Source organism: Lepisma saccharinum, chromosome 9 (genome assembly GCF_977018435.1).
Source record: "Lepisma saccharinum chromosome 9, izLepSacc3.1, whole genome shotgun sequence".
Taxonomy (NCBI): Eukaryota; Metazoa; Arthropoda; class Insecta; order Zygentoma; family Lepismatidae; genus Lepisma; species Lepisma saccharinum.
The window spans coordinates 49219121-49243505 of NC_139237.1; the positions used below are offsets into that span (position 1 = coordinate 49219121).

Consider the following 24385-nt stretch of genomic DNA (forward strand, 5'->3'; position numbering starts at 1 on the left):
CCATTTCTTTTGCCATGCGCATTTACCATGATATACGCCCATCTAAGATTTAAACTCCAATTATAAAGGCTGATTAAATATTAATTCAATTTATGCAATCAGAAGAAAATAATGGAAGAGAAGGAGGATGATGAATGTTGGGAAATGAAGGAGGCAACGTTTTAATTGGGAGTCTTGTCGTACTTACTTTGATTTTCAATATGTCTTCAGAAAATTTCATTTCATGTAATTGATTACCTGATTTTATCAGTTATTCTGAGAAAAGAACCACGTCTTAGGTTCTTAGTAAGTTAATAGGATATCATTACGCGTGTTCTTGGTATGAAGCTTAAATAAATAACAGGCATTCACTAGCGATTGTTCTTACATTTGCCATCAGTCGTTCTCATTATTAAAATAAAACATAAAATTTCTTCTCCGTAAACTCACACACAAACATAATTCACATACATCACTTGATGTAAACAAGTGTTGCTTTCGTCTTAGATAGAAACCTATGATCCCATGTACAGGGTGTCCCTAAAGGTACTTTACAACTTTGATGTCATACAGAACAACTTGCAATTGACATGAAGAAACATATCACGCACATGAAGTGTTATTGTGTGTTAGTCCACTTCAACATGAGCACCGCTAGTAGCGCGTACATCTAATCAAAATTCCAACTCTGTCCATGCTATACCTAGCATATCCATGTCTTATTCTGGCCTTCAAATCATCAAGCTCAATGACAGCAGTACTGTACACTGTGTCTTTGACATAGCCCACAAGAAAAGTCCATGGGTGTAATGTCAGGGGATCTAGAAGGCCAGGCAATTGTACCATCTCATCCAATCCAACGTGCTGTAAATATCTTGTCTAGGTCATCACTCACCTCTAAGGCCCAGTGTGGTGGAGCACCATCTTATTCAATACCTGACATGTAAACCTTCAGACATTGGTGAATCACCTACCAAAAAGTATATTCCTCTATGTCAATTACAAGTTGTGCTATATGTCATCAAAGTTGTAAAGTACCTTTTGGGACACAGTGTATTTTTATGATTATTTAAAATATAACATATAAATGCACTGAATTATTGTTTCTACTTGAATATAAAATCTAATGCATTTTTTGCATTTGTGCGCTTCATCGCATCGTTAATTCACTTGACTTGTTCGCTTTCCGTGTATCTTTGTTATTCTTATTAATATTTAATTTGTAACTAAATACGTGAAAAAGATTTCAGTAAGTTTCTAAAATATTGCATAGATTTTCGTGAGTAGAGTAATATAATATAAATAATATTTATAAAAACCAGATGCATTTTAGTACATTTACAATGATTGATACATTTAGTGGTTTCATTGAAGCTACAGTATTCATGTATTTGTGCATTAATGAATGCATTTACTTACCTGTGTGAAATATTAACAGGTTTTAATGTTCTCTAAGATTCTCTCACAGCCTCTTTCACTCCATTTCCAGGCTTAGAAAAACGAGACTTTGGTGTAAAAGTTATTGTGAACTGAATTGTTTGTTATACACTAATAGAATTGTGTTCAATTTTATGTACGAAGATGCTTTATATTTTCTTTGGTATAGTAAAGTTTTGGTGGCGACATCTATCCATGAATTAACACAACCAAAACCTCAGTTTTTTTAAAAAAAATAGAAAAGTGATATTTTTTTAGTATTGGTTTTTCTTTTTTAGAATGAGGTACCTGTGACGCCGCCAGAGAAGGCAAATTGAAAATATTTATTTTAATGTAAATATGTTTTCTCCTGTTATTTAGGTTTATACTAAAATATAAATATATATTTTCCCTCCTGCCTCGTAATAAAGGGTTCTCTATGTGGGACGTATTTCAGCTGTTTGGATCATCTGAAAGATTAAGTGAATGGTTTCAAAATACTTTCCAACTCAGAACTAAACTCCGACATAACATCGAGTTTACGATGATAAATCTTGTTTCGCGATTGTTATTAAAAGTATCCACATAAATTTAAAGCATGATGATGTTATCAAAAGATGCGTATAGATGGCATAGACATTCAATTTAAATCTATTTTCTTAAAAAATATTTGTTTGCAGAATGTTAGTAAGGTAGCCGTTACGGAAGTTATTTGGGGGACATCTGTGGCGGCAATATGAACTAATTAAAAGGTAGGTTATAATTACTTAGTATTAAGAAGTACATGTGTCAATCCAAATGTTCTCATTAACGATATTATATTGTTTCTATAACTCCCAATGAAATGAATAGTGTGGGTATAGCTTTCTCTTACAATGACAGTGTGAGGAAAGTGTGGAAAATACTGTCTTTCTATCATGTTTGCGAGACCTGTTAAGTTAGGCAATTATATTCATTGACTTTCTCTGTCAAAATATTCAACGAGAGGGTAACTGAATAGGTTAATTTTTGTTGTCTCTCTCTCTCTCTCTCTCTCTCTCTCTCTCTCTCTCTTTATCTCTAAAAAAAGCATAGGTGTTTCTCATCCGTAAATAACACTATGCTATTATGTCAATAAAGATGACCATAATCGAATTCTATAGTCCCCTTGTACAAAAAAGGTGCAGTGTCGTAATACATTTTAACCCCCATAAGTCTCTGCATACACCCTCATGAACTTAGGACGTCTTCTGAAGAAAGTAAACATTTATGAGGGAGGAGGAAAGTTTCCAGGACAGGGGAGTCATGTACAGTCACCGGCAATACAAATGGGACACCTAGATCCTGAAATATTCGCTTCCCTGCAAGGTGTAATGTGTGTTGCCTACCACTAAGGCGATAAGTGGATTTTAATTAAAAAAATTCAATGGCAAGTAAAGTTATGTAACACAATTTAACGCCTTGCAGGGAAGCGAATATTACAGGATCTAAGTGTGCCATTTTATTGCCGTTGACTGTACAAAGAACAGAACAAACTAAACAATAGTACATCAGTCTATACAACAGTGGCATAATAACTTTATTGAGACAATATCATTCTGGATAAGGAAGAGAATGACTGAGCAAGGATATCAGAATAACCATTGGTCATATGATTCTTGATTGACTTGAAGTACCAAAACACACATTCACAGGCAGTTAAAAATCCCTCGTGTAATGAAACATAATAATAGACCCTTCAACAAGATGGTGTGCCTCCGCACTGATTGCGAGAACTTTGTGCGTGAACTCCTGATTCAAACATTCTCCACCGAGTGGATTGGAATTAATCTACATTTTCGGACGTAACTTCCATAAGCTTATTTTCCAGGGACTATGTCAAAGATTTCTTGTATCGTACAGAAGTGGTAGACAGAGGAAATAAATTATTCACGATGAAATTTCCACCATTCGTGAAGATTCGTGCAGAGAACAATTCGGTTTTTGTGACCAAATACTGTAAATTTCGAGGTGGGGTCAAAATTATAAAGAAAACTTTATAATAACTACACCTTAATCTTGGCTTTCAATGTCTAATCTATAAATTTGTTTTTTATACACTTTTGTCAGATTTGAAGGACACACTATGGACACCCTATACAGGGTGTCTCAAAAGTAATAGCGCAAACTGACACAGGTGAAAGTACACGACAATAGAAGCAAAAAAGTCTCAGTAAACATGGGTCCGCAAACGAGGCGTTTTCGAGATAATTGCGAATGTGTGATTACAAGTCGCCACTGACTTCATTGTTTGTAGACGTCGTTCTTGATAAAATGCTAATAATGTGTGCGAATGTGTGAGTACAAGCCGTCATTGATTGCATTTTGTAAACACCGAGTGCTTTACTCCTTGCACGGTCCGAGGTTTTCTCTTTGTTTACAAACAGAACATTTCCGAAAGGATATAATCAAACAGGAAGGATACAATCAGAACACAGTCTAATCGTACTGTGGGAGTCACTTTTCTTACAGTATTATTAGCATTTTACCAACTTGGACGACGTTTACAAACAATGAAGTCAGTGGCGGCTTGTAATCACACATTCGCAATTATCTCGAAAACGGCTCGTTTGCGGATCCATGTTTACTGAGACTTTTTTGCTTCTATTATCGTGTACTTTCACCTGTGTCAGTTTGAGCTATTACTTTTGAGACACCCTGTATATATATATATATATATATATATATATATATATATATATATATATATAAAATATTTATTTTTTCTGATATTTTGAAGACTTTGTTTAAATTGTAGTTTTGAGATTTAAGAAAAGAAACGTGGGTTACAATCTGGCTACAATTGTTTTAAAATAATTATAGTGAGTGGTTTAGAAAGAAGCGGGGGAGGTCAAAAGGTTTCTAGTTACCATTGCGTGTGTGTAGACTGTCATAATTTTTGAGTCGAAATTGATGTAACAGCAGGAACAACAACAAGCAAGACTGGGGGCAGAATGGGGTCGGGAACATTTTATGAAGGAGAGCGGTGACATTGAATATACCCCTATATAACATACAAAATTCAAGTTTGGACTACCAGAGCATCTATTTATCTAGTAGTTTATTAGGGGTGCCGGTTGGTGTGTTGATTGATAAACTAGGGGGCGTCCTCCCCTTTTCAGCCCTCTGTTGTCGTGAGCTGCCTCCAGCCGTGCTGGCCTTTTGTTGCTTTTGTGTAAAATCAATCAGTGCTTAAAGATGGCGCACGGTATGTGGATTTTTCTTTTGTGTGATGCGCTCCAAATTCTGCAACTGGAGAGGTAGCTGTCTAGAATTTCTAAAGCAGTTTAATACGGTAAAGAACTAGTTGGATATTTCATTATCGTAAACTAAGTTTATTCGATTTAGGAAAGGGTAACGATACAAATCATCAGGAAAGCATTGGTATTTTAATTTAACTTTTACGCGCAAGAACGTGTTACTGTAGTGCGAATGAGATTCTTGCTTACGTTTCTCACGATTTTGTTTCTTCCGCAATTAATGTAATGAAACTACGTTCGTGATGTTCATTATGCATTAGAGATCACAAATTTTGGAGTATTAAAAAATTACCTCGTCCTTCAACGTCTATTTTAAATTTTAATTTGTCAGAGATTAGGACCAAATGTACAAATGCTACGCCGAGAAGTCGACTGTGATGTGGAGTGGAAACGTTACGTACTTTTCAAAGAACAATTTGTAGGATAACAATTATAATTGTTAAATAATTATTATTAATGTGAGTTTTTGTGTTACCAATAGAAGAAAATCAGCAAGCTTTTCATAATTTATGACACGGAAATACGGAAATACGTATTTGATACAAGCAGAATATATTAGGCGCATCCAGAAAGTAAGTTTCCCTGGGGTCGTGCACAAAAAGGAAACATTATTTCATTCAATGATTTATTGCCACAGATACAGCCCTTGTCCAGTTACTTGCCAACATAATTCAAGCCGGAATTCAGGCACTTGTCATAGCGTGAGACCAACTTCTGTATACCTGCATCGTTCAAGTCCGTCGCCAGGGCGCCGAACCACTGTGTGACAGCCGTCTGAACCTCTTCGTCGCTGTGAAAATATTGACTGGACAGGTACTTTTTCAGGTGCAAGAACAGATGGTAATCACTGGGAGCGAGATCGGGGCTGTACGATGGATGATCGAACATCTCCCAACCGAACCTGTCTAGAAGGACTGCAGTGCGCCTAGCCATATGCGGCTTCACATTGTCGTGCTTCAAGATCACCCTGGCACTGAGCTTACCGCGTTGCTTATTCTGAATGGCTCGTCGCAATGTCCTCAGTGTCTCACAGTAACGGTTAGCGTTCACAGTCTCTACTCTGGGCAGAAACTCGATGAGCAGAATGCCTTTTCTATCCCAGAACATCGTGCACATCACTTTTCGCGACGACACAGTCTGTTTGAACTTCGTCCTTAATTGAGATCCACTATGACGCCAATGCATGGACTGCTGCTTTCTTTCTGGGGTGCTGTATGCAACCCACGTTTCATCTCATGTGATGATCCGGTTGAGAATATCGTCATCGTCATGGTAACGCTGCAGAAATGTCAGCGCCGTGCCCATGCGTTTTCCTTTGTGTTCGGGCGTCAGTTGTTTCGGCAGCCACCGGGCACACAATTTCCGGAACAAGAGGCGTTTGGTAACAATGTCGTGTAACAACTACCGAGAAATCTGCGGGAAACGGCTGTTGAGTTCCGTGATTGTGACGCGACGATCCTCCAATATGCGCTGCAGCACCTGCTCCACAATCTCGTCGATAACTGCCAATGGCCGCCCGCTGCTCCCGACGTCATGCACATTTTGCTGACCTTTGTTCTGGACCAACGACGCACCATCTGCCTGCTCATGACGTCTGGCCCATACACCTGGCACAGCTGACGATGAATTTCGATCAGCTGTATGTTTTGTGCGTTCAAGAACTTGATCACCGAACGAACCTCGCACGCGGCGGGAGATGGAATAAGAGCCGTCAGGTTTCATCGCTGCCGCGACGCTACTGAGGACTTTCGGGAGGCGTCTTCTAGAACATTCACTAGGCAGGGCATGTGCCTCTCACGCATGCACAAAACCGGTTTCAATACGCATGGGCTGCCACCTGTGGGCGAGTGGAAAACTTAATTTCTGGATACGCCTAATACTTGAACTTCTTAGAAACTGAAAATAAGACATGCTGGCTACGGAAATGCGCTTGATTGTGTTAACAGATCTTTATTAATAAAATATCGAATGTTGTTTTTCAATTCATTAACTATCAAAGTTCTTACCATGCCTTATTTGTGGAGATTTTTTTGAATCTTCAAGTTTGCTACTTTCCAGAATAACGACATGCCACTTTCGACCGTAGTTCGTTTAGCTATTGTGTGTGTAATTTTCTTTATTTTTCTTTTTGGTATCTTGTAGTTTCTGAGATATAAACAGACAGATAGACGGGCAGTTTCTGCTAACCGGTACCCTATTCCCCGATGGCGTAGTGATAACGTCGTCGCCTTGTGATCAAGGGGTCTCCGGGTTCTCCGGGGGAGGTACATTGCACAGTGGTTTGCATCCACTTTAAACTGTAGGTCCAGTCCCGATTAGCCTTCCTGTGCATAAAGTGGACTTAAAACTACAATTCATTCATTTACTAAAATAACGATTTCATACTTGTTCTTGGTAGTTGGCAAGCACGATATGATGTATGCTTTAAATTAGGGTTCAGCCATTACTACTTTGAAGCGATACCGATACCGAATACCCTCACCGATACCAATACCTGAAAATTGTAATAATTAAAAGTTTTTCAAAATATTGATCAATATTTGTTTGTAGCTACAGTTAAACCTCGTTACTCGGGACAGGCCAAAAAAAAAGAAAAAGCAGAATGCAAGGTTTTAAATGTGGCTAGAAGTCAACAAGAGAACTTCCCAAAGAAAATGCAAACAACACTGATGAAATTCTGTTTCCCTCAGACTTTGTACTGTACTGTGTAGTGTATATAGGCCTCTGCTCTTTACATACACCATAAGAAACGTATTTTGTTGCTATAAACGAAGTTTTAATGCCCTTCCTACTGTTATTTTAGTTAATCCGTACTTTCGTTTAACCGGTCAACTTATTCCCCCATTAGTCCGGATTAACGAGGTTTTACTGTATTCCACTCCAGATACATGTATCAGTTTATCAAGATTTTTGCTTTAAAATATTCAAGAATTACATAGAATATTAAACTACAAGGGTTGGATAAAAAGTAATGGCAACACTGCTGTCCCGTGAAAGGGGCGAGTCACAGCGCCACAACCGTTTCGTGGATGATAAAGGAATGTCAGACGAGGAAGTATAGTGAGTGGGGTGCGATTGTATGTTATTCAGTCAAAAACAGCAGTGCTCTGAAGCAGAGGACGAGAGTGCAAGCGCCCTAACAATATGTTTAGGCAAGAAGAACAACGTCTCTTAGGCAGACGGTCAACGCAGCTTACTACTGCGCCTTCTTGCAACACCACCTTCGTCTCGCATTAAGAAGGAAGCGACGGCACGGTGTCCCATCATCCTGCTTGACAATGCAAAGTGTCACACTGCGAACACTGTGACGGCGCTCCTGCATAACTGGTAGTGGGAGGTACTGGAACATCCGCCGTATTCACCTGCATGAGACCGTGTGATTACGACCTTTGTGCCAAAATGAAGGAACCACTGGGCGGGAAGCACTACGACACGCGCGAAGCCATCATACGTGCTATAGGGCGGTCACTGCGGGACATCGACAGAGATGGACGCGCTGACGGTGTACGACGCCTTCCATACGTGTGGCAGAAGGTCGTAGAGATGGGGGGGGGGGGGCGATTACATTGAAGGAATGTAACACGTGCTCCTCTGCCAATACAGTCAAGTAGCAATTATACCAGTGTTGCCATTACTTTTTATCCAACCCTTGTATATGTTATGAAAAAATTAAGTTTTCTTACACAAAACTCCTGTGTAATAGAAAGAACCTTTGAATTTTGCATTATTTGTAGGAAAATTACACTTCGCCAAAGTGTCGCGCGATTCATCAGCATCGCGGTATTGGCTCAGCCCTATTGATGTCTGCGTCCAATAAGACTAAACCAAAGGAAGGATAAAGAAATACGAGGCGGGCACAACGTATCATTTAAATGCCCCCCTGCACACGCTCAGTTTCAATCCCTCAAAGGAAATATGGGAGCTTCCGACTTTCTTTGACTTTGTGTGCTCACTCACCGTGTTCGCTGAGCTGTTTTTTTTTGTTTTTTTTTTTCAAACGTCAAATGCGAGCCTCAATATATAGTCCCCGATGTAAGTGAAGCGTTATTGGATCCCGAAGCTGGGAACCTCAATCGCCAACGCTTTATTACGTACTGCTCCAAATTGCAAGATTGGTCAAGGGCAGCGATCGGATGAGGAATATGCTGAACTGGCTCTAATAGTCCCATGTGATGCTACCATTCTGAAATCCGTCTTCTGCTTTGAATTTATTTTAGTATGTAGAAGCTTCGCAGGTGAGCTCTGTTTTTGAGAATATTGCTGCTAAAATTATCTATTTCTTTCTTTTCCACTTTCTATCTCTCTCTCTCTCTCTCTCTTTCTCTCTCTCCCTCTCTCTTTCTTCCGCCCTTTCTTCTGCTTTTTCTCTATCTACATCTTCTATCTTCCGTTCTCTTCTTCTCCATTTCCTTCTCTCTTCCTGTCTTTACTCTATCTTTCGTCATTCCTTTGTTGTATTCATCGTCTTAAATTATCTCCCATTTCTTTCTTCTTTACTTTCCTCATTCTTGTTTATTTTCCCCTCTATCTTTCTTATCTTATTTTTGTTTTCTCTCTCTCCCTATTTTCCTTCTATCCTTTCCCTAGCTGTTTCCTTCTTTCTTTTATTGTTTCTTTTTCTTATTCTTTCTTCCCGTGTTTCTCTCTAGATTCTTTCTTTCTATTTTTCTTCTTAACTTGATTTTTTATTTTCTTTCTCCCTTTCTTCGTTACTCTCTTTTTCATTTTCTCTCTATATGGATCTCTCTCTCTCTCTCGCTGCCCTTTGTCCTATTATTTCTTTCCTTGTTTCTTTTTCTCTGTTACCTCCACTGTTTCGGTGTATACATCATATTTTCTTCACTTCCATTTCTTAAAATTTGTTCTATCTCTATCTTTCTTTCTTCCTTTCCATCTGTACGTGTGATTCTGTACATTACTTCTGCGTGTTTACTACATACACATTTTTTGAAAATGTCTCGTGTACTTTATCTCAGTGAAGTGATTGGTTGTAGTAAAAGCCATAGGTGTGTCGCCGGTTCGACTCCCACCACAGGCAAACTTGTTAGTCTGAGGACAAGAGAAGAGGCGCTCTCTCTCGAAATGTAGTGTTAAAATATGTGTAAACAGTAGAACCACGAAAGAATGGATAATGTACAATAAATAGTTGTGGTTAACAAAGAACAATTGTCACTAAGCTTCTGTCTGGTTAAAAGTTACCTCACTTAAAAGTAATTCAGTTATAATTACCGTTACCCAAAATTAACTGTTACCCTTACTACAAGAGTAAAGTTACTTTTACAATTACTTTACGGTAGTGTACAATATATTTCGCGCATTTTTTTTTCACGGACGACTGTCTAAAATTCAAATTAACTTTGTTAAATTTAATTACAATTAACCTCATATGTTTAAAAATTAAAATATAGAGTTATGGAAATACAAATTAATTTAAAATTTCTGTCAATACGAAAAAATAAAGGAAATTAACTGTTAACGGGAATGTTTATGTTTACAAAATTAATTAAGGTACAACTACAGTTACTCATTTAAAAATGATTTACACTTAACTCGAGCAAGTCCTTGGTAATTATAAATACTGCATTAGGACAATGTGTTACATATAAAACTGTCTCAGCCTCGCCGATTGCGTCGTCGCCTTGTGATCAAGGGGTCCAGGGTTCGATACCTGGTGGAGGCACAAGTGGTTCGGATCCCACTTTAAACTGTATATCCAGTCCCGATTAGCCTTACTGTGCATAAAGTGGACTTAAGACAACAAATCAATCAATCAACTTCTTTAAGTTAATCAGGATGAGAGATGAATCGTCACGGAAAACCAAGTCCCGAAACTCTGCGTTCATTTTTAACTAGCAAATAGGTGGAGGGATATGAACAGCTAAACATTGATAACTTGTCCAGAATTCGAGCTTTAGACTCCCAGCTAAGCACGTTGACCAACAAAGATATTACATTTTCAGAGAATAAAAGTTTAGCAAGAACACCTAGGCAAAAATATGGATTTAAATCTGCATATTTTAGAAATGCCACTTTCATTCATATAATTTGTTTCAGCTTCCAGTGACCTCCTTAACGCTGGCACCACTCCTCCTCAAAATGTTTGTATTCGATCATGATCTTCCAAATGGCTTTCTCACTGGGGTGACTCGTGGTCAGCGCTTCAAGTCTCGTGGACGCTGTTTTCTGTCTTTCAAAACAGGAGCCAAGGTGCTGTTCATTTACAGTAGCTCTACAATTGCCCTCACGATGGTGGATCAACACCGAAATTGTAGACCTCACGTTGAGGATCGACCCCGAACCGCTCGCACCAAAGGTGTAGAATGTATCAAGTATAGAGAGTAATTTGTAGCCAAGGGCACGCCATGATTTTCAACAAAAAGTTCTTGTAACTATAAATTAGATCAGGAAATGGCGTTGATAGTTCTGATGCATTTTATGCTGGATGAACAAACAATTAAACCAGTGCCGATGCATTATGCTTGATGAACCCTGATGAAGAAACAATGGAACTAGGTTTAAAGCATTATGCTTGATGAACTCGGATGAAGAAACAATTATATAAGTAATGATCCATTATGTTTTGTGAACCCTGATGAACAAACAATTGAACTAGGTTTGATACATTATGCTTGAACCCCGATGAAGAAACAATTGAAGTAGGTTTTGATGCATTATACTTTATGAAGCCGGATGAAGAAAAAAATGAACTAGGTTTGATGCATTATGCTTGATGAACTCGGATGAACAAACAATTTCATAAGTAATGATGCATTATGTTTTGTGAACCCTGATGAACAAACAATTGAAGTAGGTTTGATACATTATGCTTGAACCCGGATGAACAAACAATTGAAGTAGGTTTTGATGCATTATACTTTATGAAGCCGGATGAACAAACAATTGAACTATATTTGGTGCATTATGCTTGAACCCGGATGAACAAACAATTGAAGTAGGTTTTGATGCATTATACTTTATGAAGCCGGATGAACAAACAATTGAACTATGTTTGGTGCATTATGCTTGATGTCAACGGATGAACGAACAATTGAATTGGTACTGATGCATTATGCTTTTTGAATTTGGATGAACAAACAATTGAACTAGTACTGATGTATTATGATTTATAAACCCGGATGAAAATTGAACATCCTAGCGTAAAAAAGTTATTTAAATACTTATGTATTTATTTATTGAAATTTCCAGTACAGCAGAAGCCATTTTAAACTGGAAAGAAACAACAGTAAAACAGTAGACTAAAGTTAAAGGCACAAAAAATAGGATAAAATGAAATAAACAAGCCAAAACAGTATCAAGGTAAAGAGATCAGTTTCACAAAAGCATTACTTATGTACAATTCTCTCTAAGTTGGTGATAAAAAACGAATATGAACTGATTATATCTACATGGATTGAGATGATATTGAACTGATTCGGTAGCCTATGGAATAATGAACGTTGTATGAGTGAAAGTCTGGGAGTTGCAGTGTGGAAAGTCTCCTTGCTCCGTGTTTTATGTCTGGGCACTCTGAGGGAGAGTTCGTGGAGTGGGATGCTGCATCATTAGTTTCCATTTATGATCTTGTATAGCAATTTCGTATATGCAACATATCTACGAGTTTCTGGAGTATTAATATGCAGATTTACAAGGAGATCTCTCTTAGGCAGGTGTCTCAGGGCAGGCACTCTATATCGAACGATGGAGAGGAAAAAGCTGAGAACACTGTCGATGTTGGAGGTTTTAGAATGGGCAGCCATGTTCCAGATTGGTGAACAGTATTCTAGAATGGGGGACACAAATGTTTTGAAGTAAATGGAAAGTGCTTTCGGGTTATGGATTTCGGTGAATCTGTACAGCAGGTCTAGCATATGCATTACCTTTTTGTGATGGTTGATATGTCATTATCGAAAGTTAGTTTTGAATCTATGAGGATACCTAGATCTCGATGTTCTGATTATTTTGTTGGAGGGAGGTCGGTGAATGTGTAATTACCGTCAAGAATGCTCTGTTTCAATGAAATTGTTATGTAAGAGCATTTAGAAGGGTTTATGGACAGCTTCCATTGCTTACACTATTCAGAAAATCTATTTATGTCATTTTGGAGAAGTTGCATGTCTGACGGCCGTTTTATTTCTCTCATAATGTTGCAATCATCGGCAAACATTAGAATTGTGCTTAAGATGGGTGAATTATAGAAATCTGGGAGATCATCCAGATATAATACAAATAACAGAGGGCAAAGAATGCTTCCTTGAGGCACACCAGATATAACAGGAAGCCAGTTAGTATCCAGGGTAAAGAACAGAAGAAACGACAGTAGTGTGTAACATGTAAATGGTCGAACACCGAACATCATATTTGTATTTGGAAAATTAAAAACATTATCTCCCGAATATGGAGGAAGATTGGAGTTAAAATATTAATCGAACATCCGTTGCAATATTATAAAATTTCACAAATATGAAAAATAATTACATTTTATGTGCTAAAATATGAAAAATATGTGATAAAATTTGGAAAATATTTGGTAACACTTTAAAATTACCTTACACATGTTTATATATGTGCGGATAACACTAAAGTTTGCCAACTTACTAATTTTTTAACATATTAAATGCATTTTGTAGGTGAGTGTCTTTGTAAACTTTAGAACTTCACGTCAATCCTGTAATCAAGGAGTCCCGTGTACGACCCCCGGTGGAGGCACATACGGGTTCGGATCTCACTTTAAACTGTAGGGTTAGTCCTGATTAGCTTACATGTCCATAAATTGGACTTTGAAACGAACTTTGAATTTAAATTTCTTTCCAGGATAATAAAATTGGAATAATTCGATTCCATGCTAGTAAATCTCGAGAAGAATTAAGAAACATTTACACAATTATAAATTTTAGAATTTTCTAAACAAAATTTGTGTTTTAGTTACTTAAGGCAAACATTAAGAAACATGTATTTACATGTAAAAAATTGAAAAATATGCGCTTTTAAAAAATCGGTATTTGGCTCTAGTTACCGCGATCAAATTTGTAAGTTGGGAGTGCGCATTTAAATGCAAAAAAAATATTTACCTAACAATCCAGACCATAAATATAATACGTTTAGCCTATCATGTAATGGAAATAAAGTAAAAGTATGCGGGAAATATGTTGCTGTTATAAGGATTTATTAATTTTATGAACTGTGACACTGATCTATTCTCACAATGTTTTCTTCCATAAAAGCAATGATCGAAGCTCAGCGTCCAGCTTCCTTTGAAGTTGAATGTCAGCCCACTTCAAACATTTTAAACTACTTTCTAGCTTTACTATAGGGAAGAACAGTCTCTTCATAGCCCTTCTGTAGCATTTCACAGGCTGCAGATGACGATTTGCTCAGGCGATAGCAAAATTTCAACGCAGCGTATTGTTCGTCAGCGCGGTGCTATTGGCGGAACTGAACAAGTCTTAACCTGAACGACTGTCACAGACGTGAAACTGAAGTCCAAACAATGAAACTAGTACCGCACGTACATTACATATTAAGCTAATAATATAAAATAAAAATAATTTTAGAGCAAAAAATTATGTGAATAAAAAATAATGATCATTCTCTATTGAACAGCCCACGTACTTTTCTGAGTGATCATTTAGGATTTTGCTTCCACGTTGGTCTATTCAATCACCTTCGGGAATTATTTTCCTGCCCCTCAACTTCTCGTTGGAATCACCTACATCACATTCCCTTTGCTTTGTTCCATTGAATACGATTCCTCCGCGCTACCTTTAATGGCCAATCAGCTGGTCTTCTTCGTCCTTCCAATCAGATTCCGAGAGAGGCTTCTTTCAATTTTGGAGATCTTTTCATGTGCTTCAAGTCCAATCTTTTCATTTCTTAATCCTCTAGATTTATTACTTGATACGAAGATATTCGGAAGCATCATTGATTTCCAGAGTCCACTTTTGGTATTTCCTCTAATTTATCTCAAATTCCTATGGTGTAATTCGTACACAGAGCAAAATTTAAATTTTTTCTTCTGCCCATACTGCTGAATGACGTCAGTGCAAGGGGTCTTCCTTATCGCACAACACCTCTGCAACATTGTGTTCTGACGTCAGACGAGGAATTCATACATTGTTAGGTTAGTTCTGTTATGTTTGGTTTTATTAGCATAAATACACTGAAAATTTATCATTTATGCTACGAGAATTAAACCTGGCTAGCCTAACCTAACAACTTGGGCATTTACCCTAAAAATAAAACCAGTCTCTAGTGACGTCAGAACGCAAGGTTGCAGAAGTGTTGTACGATAAGGGAGACCAGTATGCAAGTGATCACGCGATTCCAAAATGGCGTCGATGCAGAACAATGCTCAATGTCTGTAATGGCTTTCCGAGCTTGTGTTCTGGTGCGAAGAAGGTTCCAAAAATCGTTTGGAAAAACACCTCCAGAGGACACAAGTTTCCAGAGACTGTACGAAAAGTTTAAGGCTACGGGAAGAGTAGCAGATTTGCCACGCAGTGCGAGGCCAAGAACGAGTGACGTTGTGGTGGATGCAGTGCGCGTGCGCCGGAGTCCAATGAAATCTCTTAAACGAAGATCCTTGGAACTGGGGGTGGCGAGGTCTACGTATCAAAGTATCAAAGAGACGAGTTCTTGATTCAAGCAGCTAATCAAGGATATGAACAATATTGAATTAAAGCAAAATTGAACAGCACCTAAGAAAGTGTTGCCATCCTACTACCGTAATAAATTATCATAACCATTTTTAAAAGTATTAACTGCTATTACATAACTAAGCTAATCAATGTACTTTTATTGAATTCGTTTTTTTTATAAATACATTTTTCTGATTGATTCATACATTTGGTTTATTTTACTTCACTGTTCTGTCACTTTTGTCTAAGATGAGGATGAGCGATGATATGAAGAAACTGATGAATGGACAATTATAAAGAGCATGGTCAGTCAGATATTCGAACCCGGGACCCCTGGCGTCGAAGCTTGCTGTGCTAACCACTCCCCCACTGAGGTAGGCTGTATTTATTTAATCGTCGCTTTTTTCTATTTTTGGCTAATCGCGACGATGAGTATGAGTAATGATATGATGAAATGGATGAAGGGACAGTAACATAGAACACTTATACTAAGACCAGAACTGAACCCGGAACCTCTGGGATCTTAGTGCGCTGCGGTAACAGCCTCTATTTTTTATCGCTTTAAAAACTTTGGCATCTAGTCAGATATATTTTGTGCTTTGAATGTATTAACAATTAATTTAAATATTTAAATTTTACGAAAAAGAAAATTTTTATGTATTCTTTTCGTACTTTTGCATTCAATTATGCACATGTCATTTACAAATTCACATCTCTATCATATTTTCACCGAAGAGTACTTTCACAGAGATAGTGTTATATACATTTAACGTAAAGTGAATTAATATCTGATATCTTTACAAACCATAAAGTCCATTTCGATTTGATTTAATATCTGACAAGTTACAATTTTTGCGGAAATTGTGAGAAAATAACTTTACAATGCAAATTAACACATACATTACTTTTGTGCATAACAGATAGATTGTTTATAAATTTATAAATCAATATGCAATAGTGCATCTTAACTACACATATAAATACAACATTAAATTAATTCACAATCTTTCATCATGCTAAATATTCATTCTGTAATATTAAGTAAATAAGACTTTAGAAACAATATTATAAAATAGGTTTTAGAAAGCTAGAAAATGAACAAATAAAGCATATGTGAGTAAGCATAAAATGCAAGCAAAGTTACGAATAATTTTAGATCAGCCATGCAATAAAGATTTAAAGCAAAATTTGTACTGCTCTTGTTGGCTTGATATTTATTCAAATGAAGAAAAGCAATGCAAGAGTACAATCCTAAAATACAAGATAATTTTGATTAATGTGTTAAGATATAAAATATTCCTATCAATTAAGCCACATGAAAAGCTAATTTGAAACTGAGTGTATTATGTTCTTTATCGAGTATAGCTATATTCAAAGCATGACAGAAATGCAGATCATAACATACAACTCATTTCTAAATTTTAATACTAAATGTATAATATTAACTAATGTTTACACAAATAGCAATGAAACTTAAGAGTTTTTGAGTATTGTGTTCTCTCTGATTAACTTCAGATGGCAAATATATTGCATTGTTTTCATATATAAACATAGAATAAATGTTTTTAAGATCTATAAAATAATATGACATATGATCCTTTGCATATATTGAAGTAGCCCGCAAAGTGTTACTCAAGTCAGACCCGAATATACAAAAAGTATTTATTAAGTCTGGTCAATTGTGACTACAAAATATATTTTTGAAATTATCTAGACTAAATTTTTGCCTCAACTTATGAAAATAATACACTTTAAATACGTCTTGAGACTTGTTGTATATCGGCCAAATATGTTCTGGAGAGTTTTTTCGAGTTTCGGAGAGCTAATATTTGTCTCATCTTTAGTGACTAAAATGTAATCTAAAGAGCGCGGACTGCAAGGAAGACGCCGAAGCCGACTGGCCCGCCATCTACAACCCAAAGACTACAGTTCCTCAAGATGAAAATGACGTTAGCTTTCCAAAACTCGTAGACTCTTTACAAACTTAAATACTTAACATCCTGGTAGGTCTTCTTCTTCATATTTAAATAGTTTAATCGTTTCGAAATTAAACCCAATTGACATATTTTCCGACCTTCAACTTATTGTATGAAATGAAAGTAATGTTTCTCAATCAAAAATCTCGTTAATGTTTTTTTTTTTTAAATGCTTCCTTCCTTTTTCCTTCAATGTGAATTTAGAATAAAAAATAGAATTTAACGATAAATTGTATTATTCCTGAAAATATGAAATTACATTGTACTTATATATATAGTATTTATGTGAAAACTTTTAATGGTAAATTAATTTTATGTTATGTTAGGAGCATAAGGTATGTTGTTTTCAACTCTGTTTAAAATTCATGTTACAATTTATGTTTTGCATATTTGTAACAATAGTCATTGTTGCTGTAAGAGGAGTGTGCTTCGAAATTGACTTTTAAAAAACATATTGTAATTTAGTTTACTCTTGCAATACCTTGACCACATCAAGTTTGGCGAAAATTGTTAGCATTTGTTTTAAAAATATATGATCGATCGAAGATAAACTTCATTGTCGCTGAAATGTTTTAATTATAATTCAGATTTTGCCAACGAGAGAGTACAATCTTGCCGCTTGAAAGGTAAAAATTCTTCCAGTTCTTACACACTGACTGCATAACAAGAAAATGTAATTGGAATTAAATCTCATTCTAACTCACCTCGGACGGGACCGTGTTGAATATAGACGGTCCAGTTCTCGCAACTGGAGGAATTTTATTGCTTTTTCCACCTTCGACAACTCACTCCTTCTAACTGAATCACTTCGCGGGCTACCTACCACAAAGGTTACATTGTCAGTGTTTATTCCAAATGTTTAGCACAATAACAAGTTTACAGAGCGTTTCGCCCAGCAGAACAAACATCATGTTACTAATATTCTTGAACGTATGTTTTTATTTACGTTTCTTTCTTTATGAAAAGTTAATAATTTAGGATTAATGATTCGTATTAACTATAGGAGCCATGAATTTATTACTAATTTCATTAAATTTATACATTATTTTCAATATAAAAAGCAAATTGGGAATGGAATTACTTATTGATAGTTAAAAAGCAAGCACACTTACTTCTATCGCCCACAGCGTATGAAAAGCAGATTACTTAAATATAGCATTTTAACACTAAACATATATTTCATAATCTACTTACCATGTAGATGCAGTTCTATATATAAGAAACTAATTTTACTAATTTAATGTAGTCTCATACTAGAGGCTACAGATGGTTATCAGTGGTCATGTATATTATTCAAATGTCATATTAATATTTCTCTCAGTTTCTGTAGCTATACAAGAACTCTGTAACAGGTACCCTTTTAGTGTTTAGAATCTAATATGTTGTGGAACACTAAAGAATTAGTCATATATTTCTGCATAGTAGATATATTTATACAAAATATACAATGAAGTTGCTCAGCACCTTCAAATACCGTAACCAGTTTGTCTATTTTTGTTTTGTTTTTTTTTCAAAATAAACCAATCTCTATCCTTGTTTTGCCAAATTGCTAACGAAATTTTGGAAACCACCTTGGTTTTAAGCAGATCATGGACCTCCCAGATGGTGTAGTGGAAACATCGTTGCCTTGTATTAAATGAGTCTTGGGTTCGATACCCGCTGGAGGCAAATAGTGGTTTTGATCCCCATTTGAAACTGTAGGTCCAGTCCCGATTAGCCTTTCTGTGCATAAAGTGGACTTAAAAAACAAACTCAACAACAACACTAAACCGATCACGTCTTCTCTCGAGATTGTGAAGATTATTTAAGCCAGTAACTCTTTTTTTGCTACAGTACAAACGTTGCTCTCTGTGAAAGAGAGAAGACGTGACCAACAGAATAATTTAGAAATTTTCTCACATCACAACCTGGGAATTGTGTCATAATTTTGTTCTTATATCACTTTAAAAGGAGTGTGTGTATACTGAAGAAGTTTGTCGTTCCTTTGATATCATGTTCAGATTGTCAGAAATTTCATGTACAAAGCGCTCTTAATATTAACAAGTCTTTAATTACGCAATTACAGAAACATTCTACAATTTTTGCATATATAGTTAGGTATATTTTCATATAAAAGTATTGTAGATATTGACAAATGTGAAAACTTTTATTTGGGACTGAAAGATTTACATTAAGCTTTTGTTGTAGTAATAGAATGAATCAAGTATGTCAAGACAGTTTGTATCTTCGGACCTGCTGAGTTTACAGTCTTAAAAAAGAGAGTCTTTATATTTCCGAGATGGATGTGTAGAGCCTAGGCGGGTCCCCCTGTTGCCCCTCCGCAGGTCTAGTCCTGAACTTAGCAAGGGCAATGAATAACGTATTTATGAAGTACGTGGCACAAAAAAACGAATCCTCAATGCCTTTTTCTGGATTCGAATCTATATAGCACGGCGGGTGCTCTACATGCTGTCAAAGGAAGTGGGGACCGGAGAATACGCAGTAGACCAAGCAGACAACAGAGGTGGCGCCGAGAGTTACGACGTGGCGGGAGGAAGTGCTACGCTCATCTCGTTCTACAGGCTGTTGTGTTTCTCATCGCGCTGGATTGGTCGCTTCCCCGCTCCCCACTTCCCTTGCCAGCATGTAGAGCGCCCGCCGTAAGACTGAACAAGAACTATAAAGCCTACAGTTTGTTAACACACTACGCTAACCACTACGCCACTGTGTCGTACGATGTCTTTAAAATTAAATTTACCAGCCTTTTGATAACTATTGTAGGCTTTACGGTGTCTGTTTTCAAATACGATTTCCCACGAGTATTCAGACAGCCTTTTTTCTGAATGGAACTTATGCGTCATACTAGTGGTAAAACAAGTTCTGTTCATTGAGAAAGAAAGTTTCTTTGAACGTACCTCATACAAATATATTCAAATTGGAGATGTTTCCAGGGCAGATATAATTGCTACCGGCTTTTCCGTCGCTTCCCTATTCCCACTCGACTAGAACACGTGTAATGATAAGGAAGCAGCAGTTGCCCGCCAAAAGCCTTCACTACATATGCTTCTTCTATAGAGACTCCTCCGTTCTAACGAGTCCCGGCCATTCGGCTTATGTTAATGATGTCTTGTTTGGATCCTTCCCCGGGGAAGGAAGAAAATTACTGCCGCCTCGTTCTTCCATTTTCAGTTTCTTTTAGCTCCTGTTTGTTTGAAACCCTGCTATTTTTTCTTTACGTCACACTCCTGCCGTGTGGTTATTCCGTCCTGTAAAGATGTCTCCAGCTTTTGAAGTCTCTTTTCAGTACACGTGCTTTCTAGGGAATTTCGGTTTCCTGTTATTTACTTCCGGTAGATCAAATCACAGTGGTGGCCTCATTGTTGTTGTCTTTTAATCAACGAGTTTAAAGTTTGATATCCGGTGGAGGCATATTGTGATTCTGATCCCACTTTTGAACAGATGGACTAATTCAGATTATCCTATCTGTGTATAAAGTGGATTTATAAAAGAACGCAACAACAGCTCAAATTATAGGGAATTTGTTTCAGAGACGGATTTACATTCGAGGGTTGAATGTTCAAGTCCTCCGGCTGAGTTCTTGCGTTACGTTTTCTCACTCACTCTATACGAATACTGTGAAATGGACTTCCTGTTATACAATTTCCTTCCATCGCATCTGTCCTCTTGGTCACTATTAAACTAATTACACAAATAAGGGATGTTAATTAAATAAACTAACAAACCATCAAACATATCCACCATGTCATGATATATATAAATTGTATAGAAAATAAACTTCTTTTAAGGGTCTATTTATTGTATGCTGCGCATTAATACATTTTATTTGCACATAAACGGTCCTAATTCAATATTTCCTTCAAAACTATTAACTATTACGTAAATCTTTAAAAATGGTTCTTTCCTTAGTGTTCGGCTGTTCTTTAACTTACTAACCTTAGAACAATGACGGAAATAGAAAAAAACTGTAAATTGATGTTGCTTAAATAATAGATTTTAAACTTAATCAGAAAAAAGAACAAAATAATTTTGTGCATTGAAGTTTTCTTACTAGGAATGACGGTGAAATTTTCCCCGAAGATCGACTAGTTGAACTCCGCACAAGTTTTAGTGTTAGAGAAGTAGTCTCGTCTTCGTACAGTAAAGTGTAGAGGTTCTCTGATACTAAGTAAGTTCTGTAAGGTCAAGAACTTTAAAGAGCTAATACCACTCTCACTTTTACAAACTGAAGTGAACTGGTTCTTCTTCTCATATTAAAAACCAGGCGAGTACTGGAAAGGTTTAGATGTGCAGAGCCACTGCTATTATCACCTTCAGAGAGTGTAGTGAAAACGTTACTAATACCCAGGTGAGTTGTAGGAACGTTTACGAACTTTGGAGATCTAATGCCACCCTCACCTTTATAGACAGATTCTCCGCCTCAAACTAATTACCAGGTGAGTTCTGAAAAGGTTTACGAACTTCGGAAAGCTAATGCTACCTCCACCTTTAGAGACTGCAGTAAACAAGTTTCACACTAATAATCAGGTGATTTCTGGAAAGGTCTACGAACTTTGGAGAGCTAATGCTACGTCAATTTTTAGAGACTGCAGTAAACCACTTCCCCATTCCACTAATAACCACGTGAATTCTGGAACGATTTATGAACTTTGGAGAGCTAATGCCACTCTCACCTTCACAAACTGAAGTGAACTGGTTCTCATTCTCATATTAACAACCAGGTGAGTACTGGAAAAGTTTATGACCTATGCAGAGCCACTGGTATCCTCACCTTCAGAGAGTGAAATGAAAACGTTACAAATATCCAGTTGAGCTGTAGGAACTTTTACGAACTTTGGAGATCTAATGCCACCCTCGCCTTTATAGACAGATTCTACGACTCAAACTAATTACCAGGTGAGTTCTGAAAAGGTTTACGAACTTCGGAAAGCTAATGCTACCTCCACCTTTAGAGACTGCAGTAAACAAGTTTCACACTAATAATAAGGTGATTTCTGGAAAGGTTTATGAACTTTGAAAAGCTAATTCTATATCCACCTTTAGAGACTGCAATAAACAAGTTTCACGTTTCACACTAATAACCAGGTGAGTTCTGGAAATGTTTTCGAACTTTGGAGGACAAATGCTACGTCCACCTTTAGAGACACGTTCTCCGCCTCAAACTAATTACCAGGTGAGTTCTGGAAAGGTTTAAGAACTTTGGAGAGCTAATTCTTCGTCCACTTTAGAAACTGTAGTAAACAAGTTTCTCTTTTCACACTAATAACCAGGTGAGTTCTGGAAATGTTTTCGAACTTTGGAGAAATAATGCTAGCTCCACCTTTAGAAACTGTAGTAAACAAGTTTCCCGTTTCACACTAATAACCAGGTGAGTTCTGGAAATGTTTTCGAACTTTGGAGAGTTATTCTTTGTCCACCTTTAGAAACTGTATTAAACAACGTCTTCTTTTCACACTAATAACTAGGTGAATTGTGGAAAGATTTACGAACTTTGGAGAACTAATGTTATTTCCCTCTTTAGAGACTGCAGTAAACAAGTTCTCCGTTTCACATTAATAATTATTGGCTATAACCAGATGAGGTCTAGAAAGGTTTTCGAACTTAGGAGAACTAATGATACGTCCACCTTTAGAGACAGCAGTAAACAAGTTCCCTGTTACACACTAATAACTAGGTGAGTTCTGGAAAGGTTTACGAATTTTGGAGAGCTAATGCCACCCTCACCTCTAGAGACAGGTTGTCCACCTCAAATTAATTATCATGTGGGTTTTGAAAAGGTTTACGAACTTTGGAGAGCTAATGCTACGTCCATTTTTAGAGACTGCAGTAAACAACTTCCCCATTCCACTAATAACCACGTGAATTCTGGAACGATTTATGAATTTTGGAGAGCTAATGACACTCTCACCTTCACAAACTGAAGTGAACTGGTTCTCTCTCTCATATTAACAACCAGGTGAGTACTGGAAAGGTTTACGACCTATGCAGAGCCACTGGTATCCTCACCTTCAGAGAGTGAAGTGAAAACGTTACTAATATCCAGGTGAGTTGTAGGAACGTTTACGAACTTTGGAGATCTAATGCCACCCTCACCTTTATATATAGATTCTACGACTCAAACTAATTACCAGGTGAGTTCTGAAAAGGTTTACGAACTTCGGAAAGCTAATGCTACCTCCACCTTTAGAGACTTCAGTAAAAAAGTTTCACACTAATAATCAGGTGGTTTCTGGAAAGGTTTACGAACTTTGGAGATCTAATGCCACCCTCATCTTTAGAGACAGGTTCTCCGCCTCAAACTAATTACCAGGTGAGTTCTGGAAAGGTTTACGCATTTTGGAGAGCTAATTCTTCGTCCACCTTTAGAAACTGTAGTAAACAACTTCCTATTTTCACACTAATAACCAGGTGAGTTCTGAAAGGTTTAATAAATTTGAGGAGCTAAATCTATCTTCAACCTTTATAGACTGCAGTAAACAAATTTCAATTTTCATTACCATTAATGTTGTTAAACCAAGGTATATAAAATATACATTAAGAAGAAAGATTTGCGAGCTAACGCCATTCTAATGTCCATGGACCGATATGACGAAGTCTCATAGTAGAAAACACGTACGTTCTGGAAACGTGTTTAAACTTTTGAGAGCTAAAGTCTTTCTCACCTTCCCTCGAGGTAATGGTCAGTTTATTTCTGGAGAAGATATTGTACTTTACAATGTTTTCTTGTGCGATCGTATATCACGATCAGAAGAACTGTGTTTGTATAACAGCTACCAAGTCAGTTTAACCAAGGCTCAAAGTTGAACAGAGGCGGCGTAAAGCATGACATTTGATTTTTTGTGTAAACAGGGAAGTGTCTGTAGAGTGTCTGTCATTAGTAATTAAGCAACACACACATGCAACACTTATTATTCCTCCAACATCGTTTACAACACACATGCCCCTACATATGCAAGGTACAAGTGTTGCCAACTGATCCTTGTTAATGAACCCTTTCTAGCACCTACGCCATTCTGTTACTAAACTACTACAAAATTATTCGTAATGACAAACAAGGAAAGGAATCTATTCCACTGCCATAATGTTTTATACCTATTCCATCTAA

At 37.0% G+C, this 24385-nt stretch overlaps 1 protein-coding gene across 1 annotated transcript in view; it reads right to left on the minus strand.

Moving 5' to 3' along the window:
- Positions 1-24385, minus strand: part of LOC145992661 (uncharacterized) — a 140794-nt gene that overhangs the window by 25624 nt on the left and 90785 nt on the right. The window contains exon 2 of the mRNA XM_083129031.1: positions 17988-18098. Coding sequence (XP_082985157.1) covers positions 17988-18098 — 111 coding nt within the window. The remainder of the gene's footprint in view (positions 1-17987; positions 18099-24385) is intronic.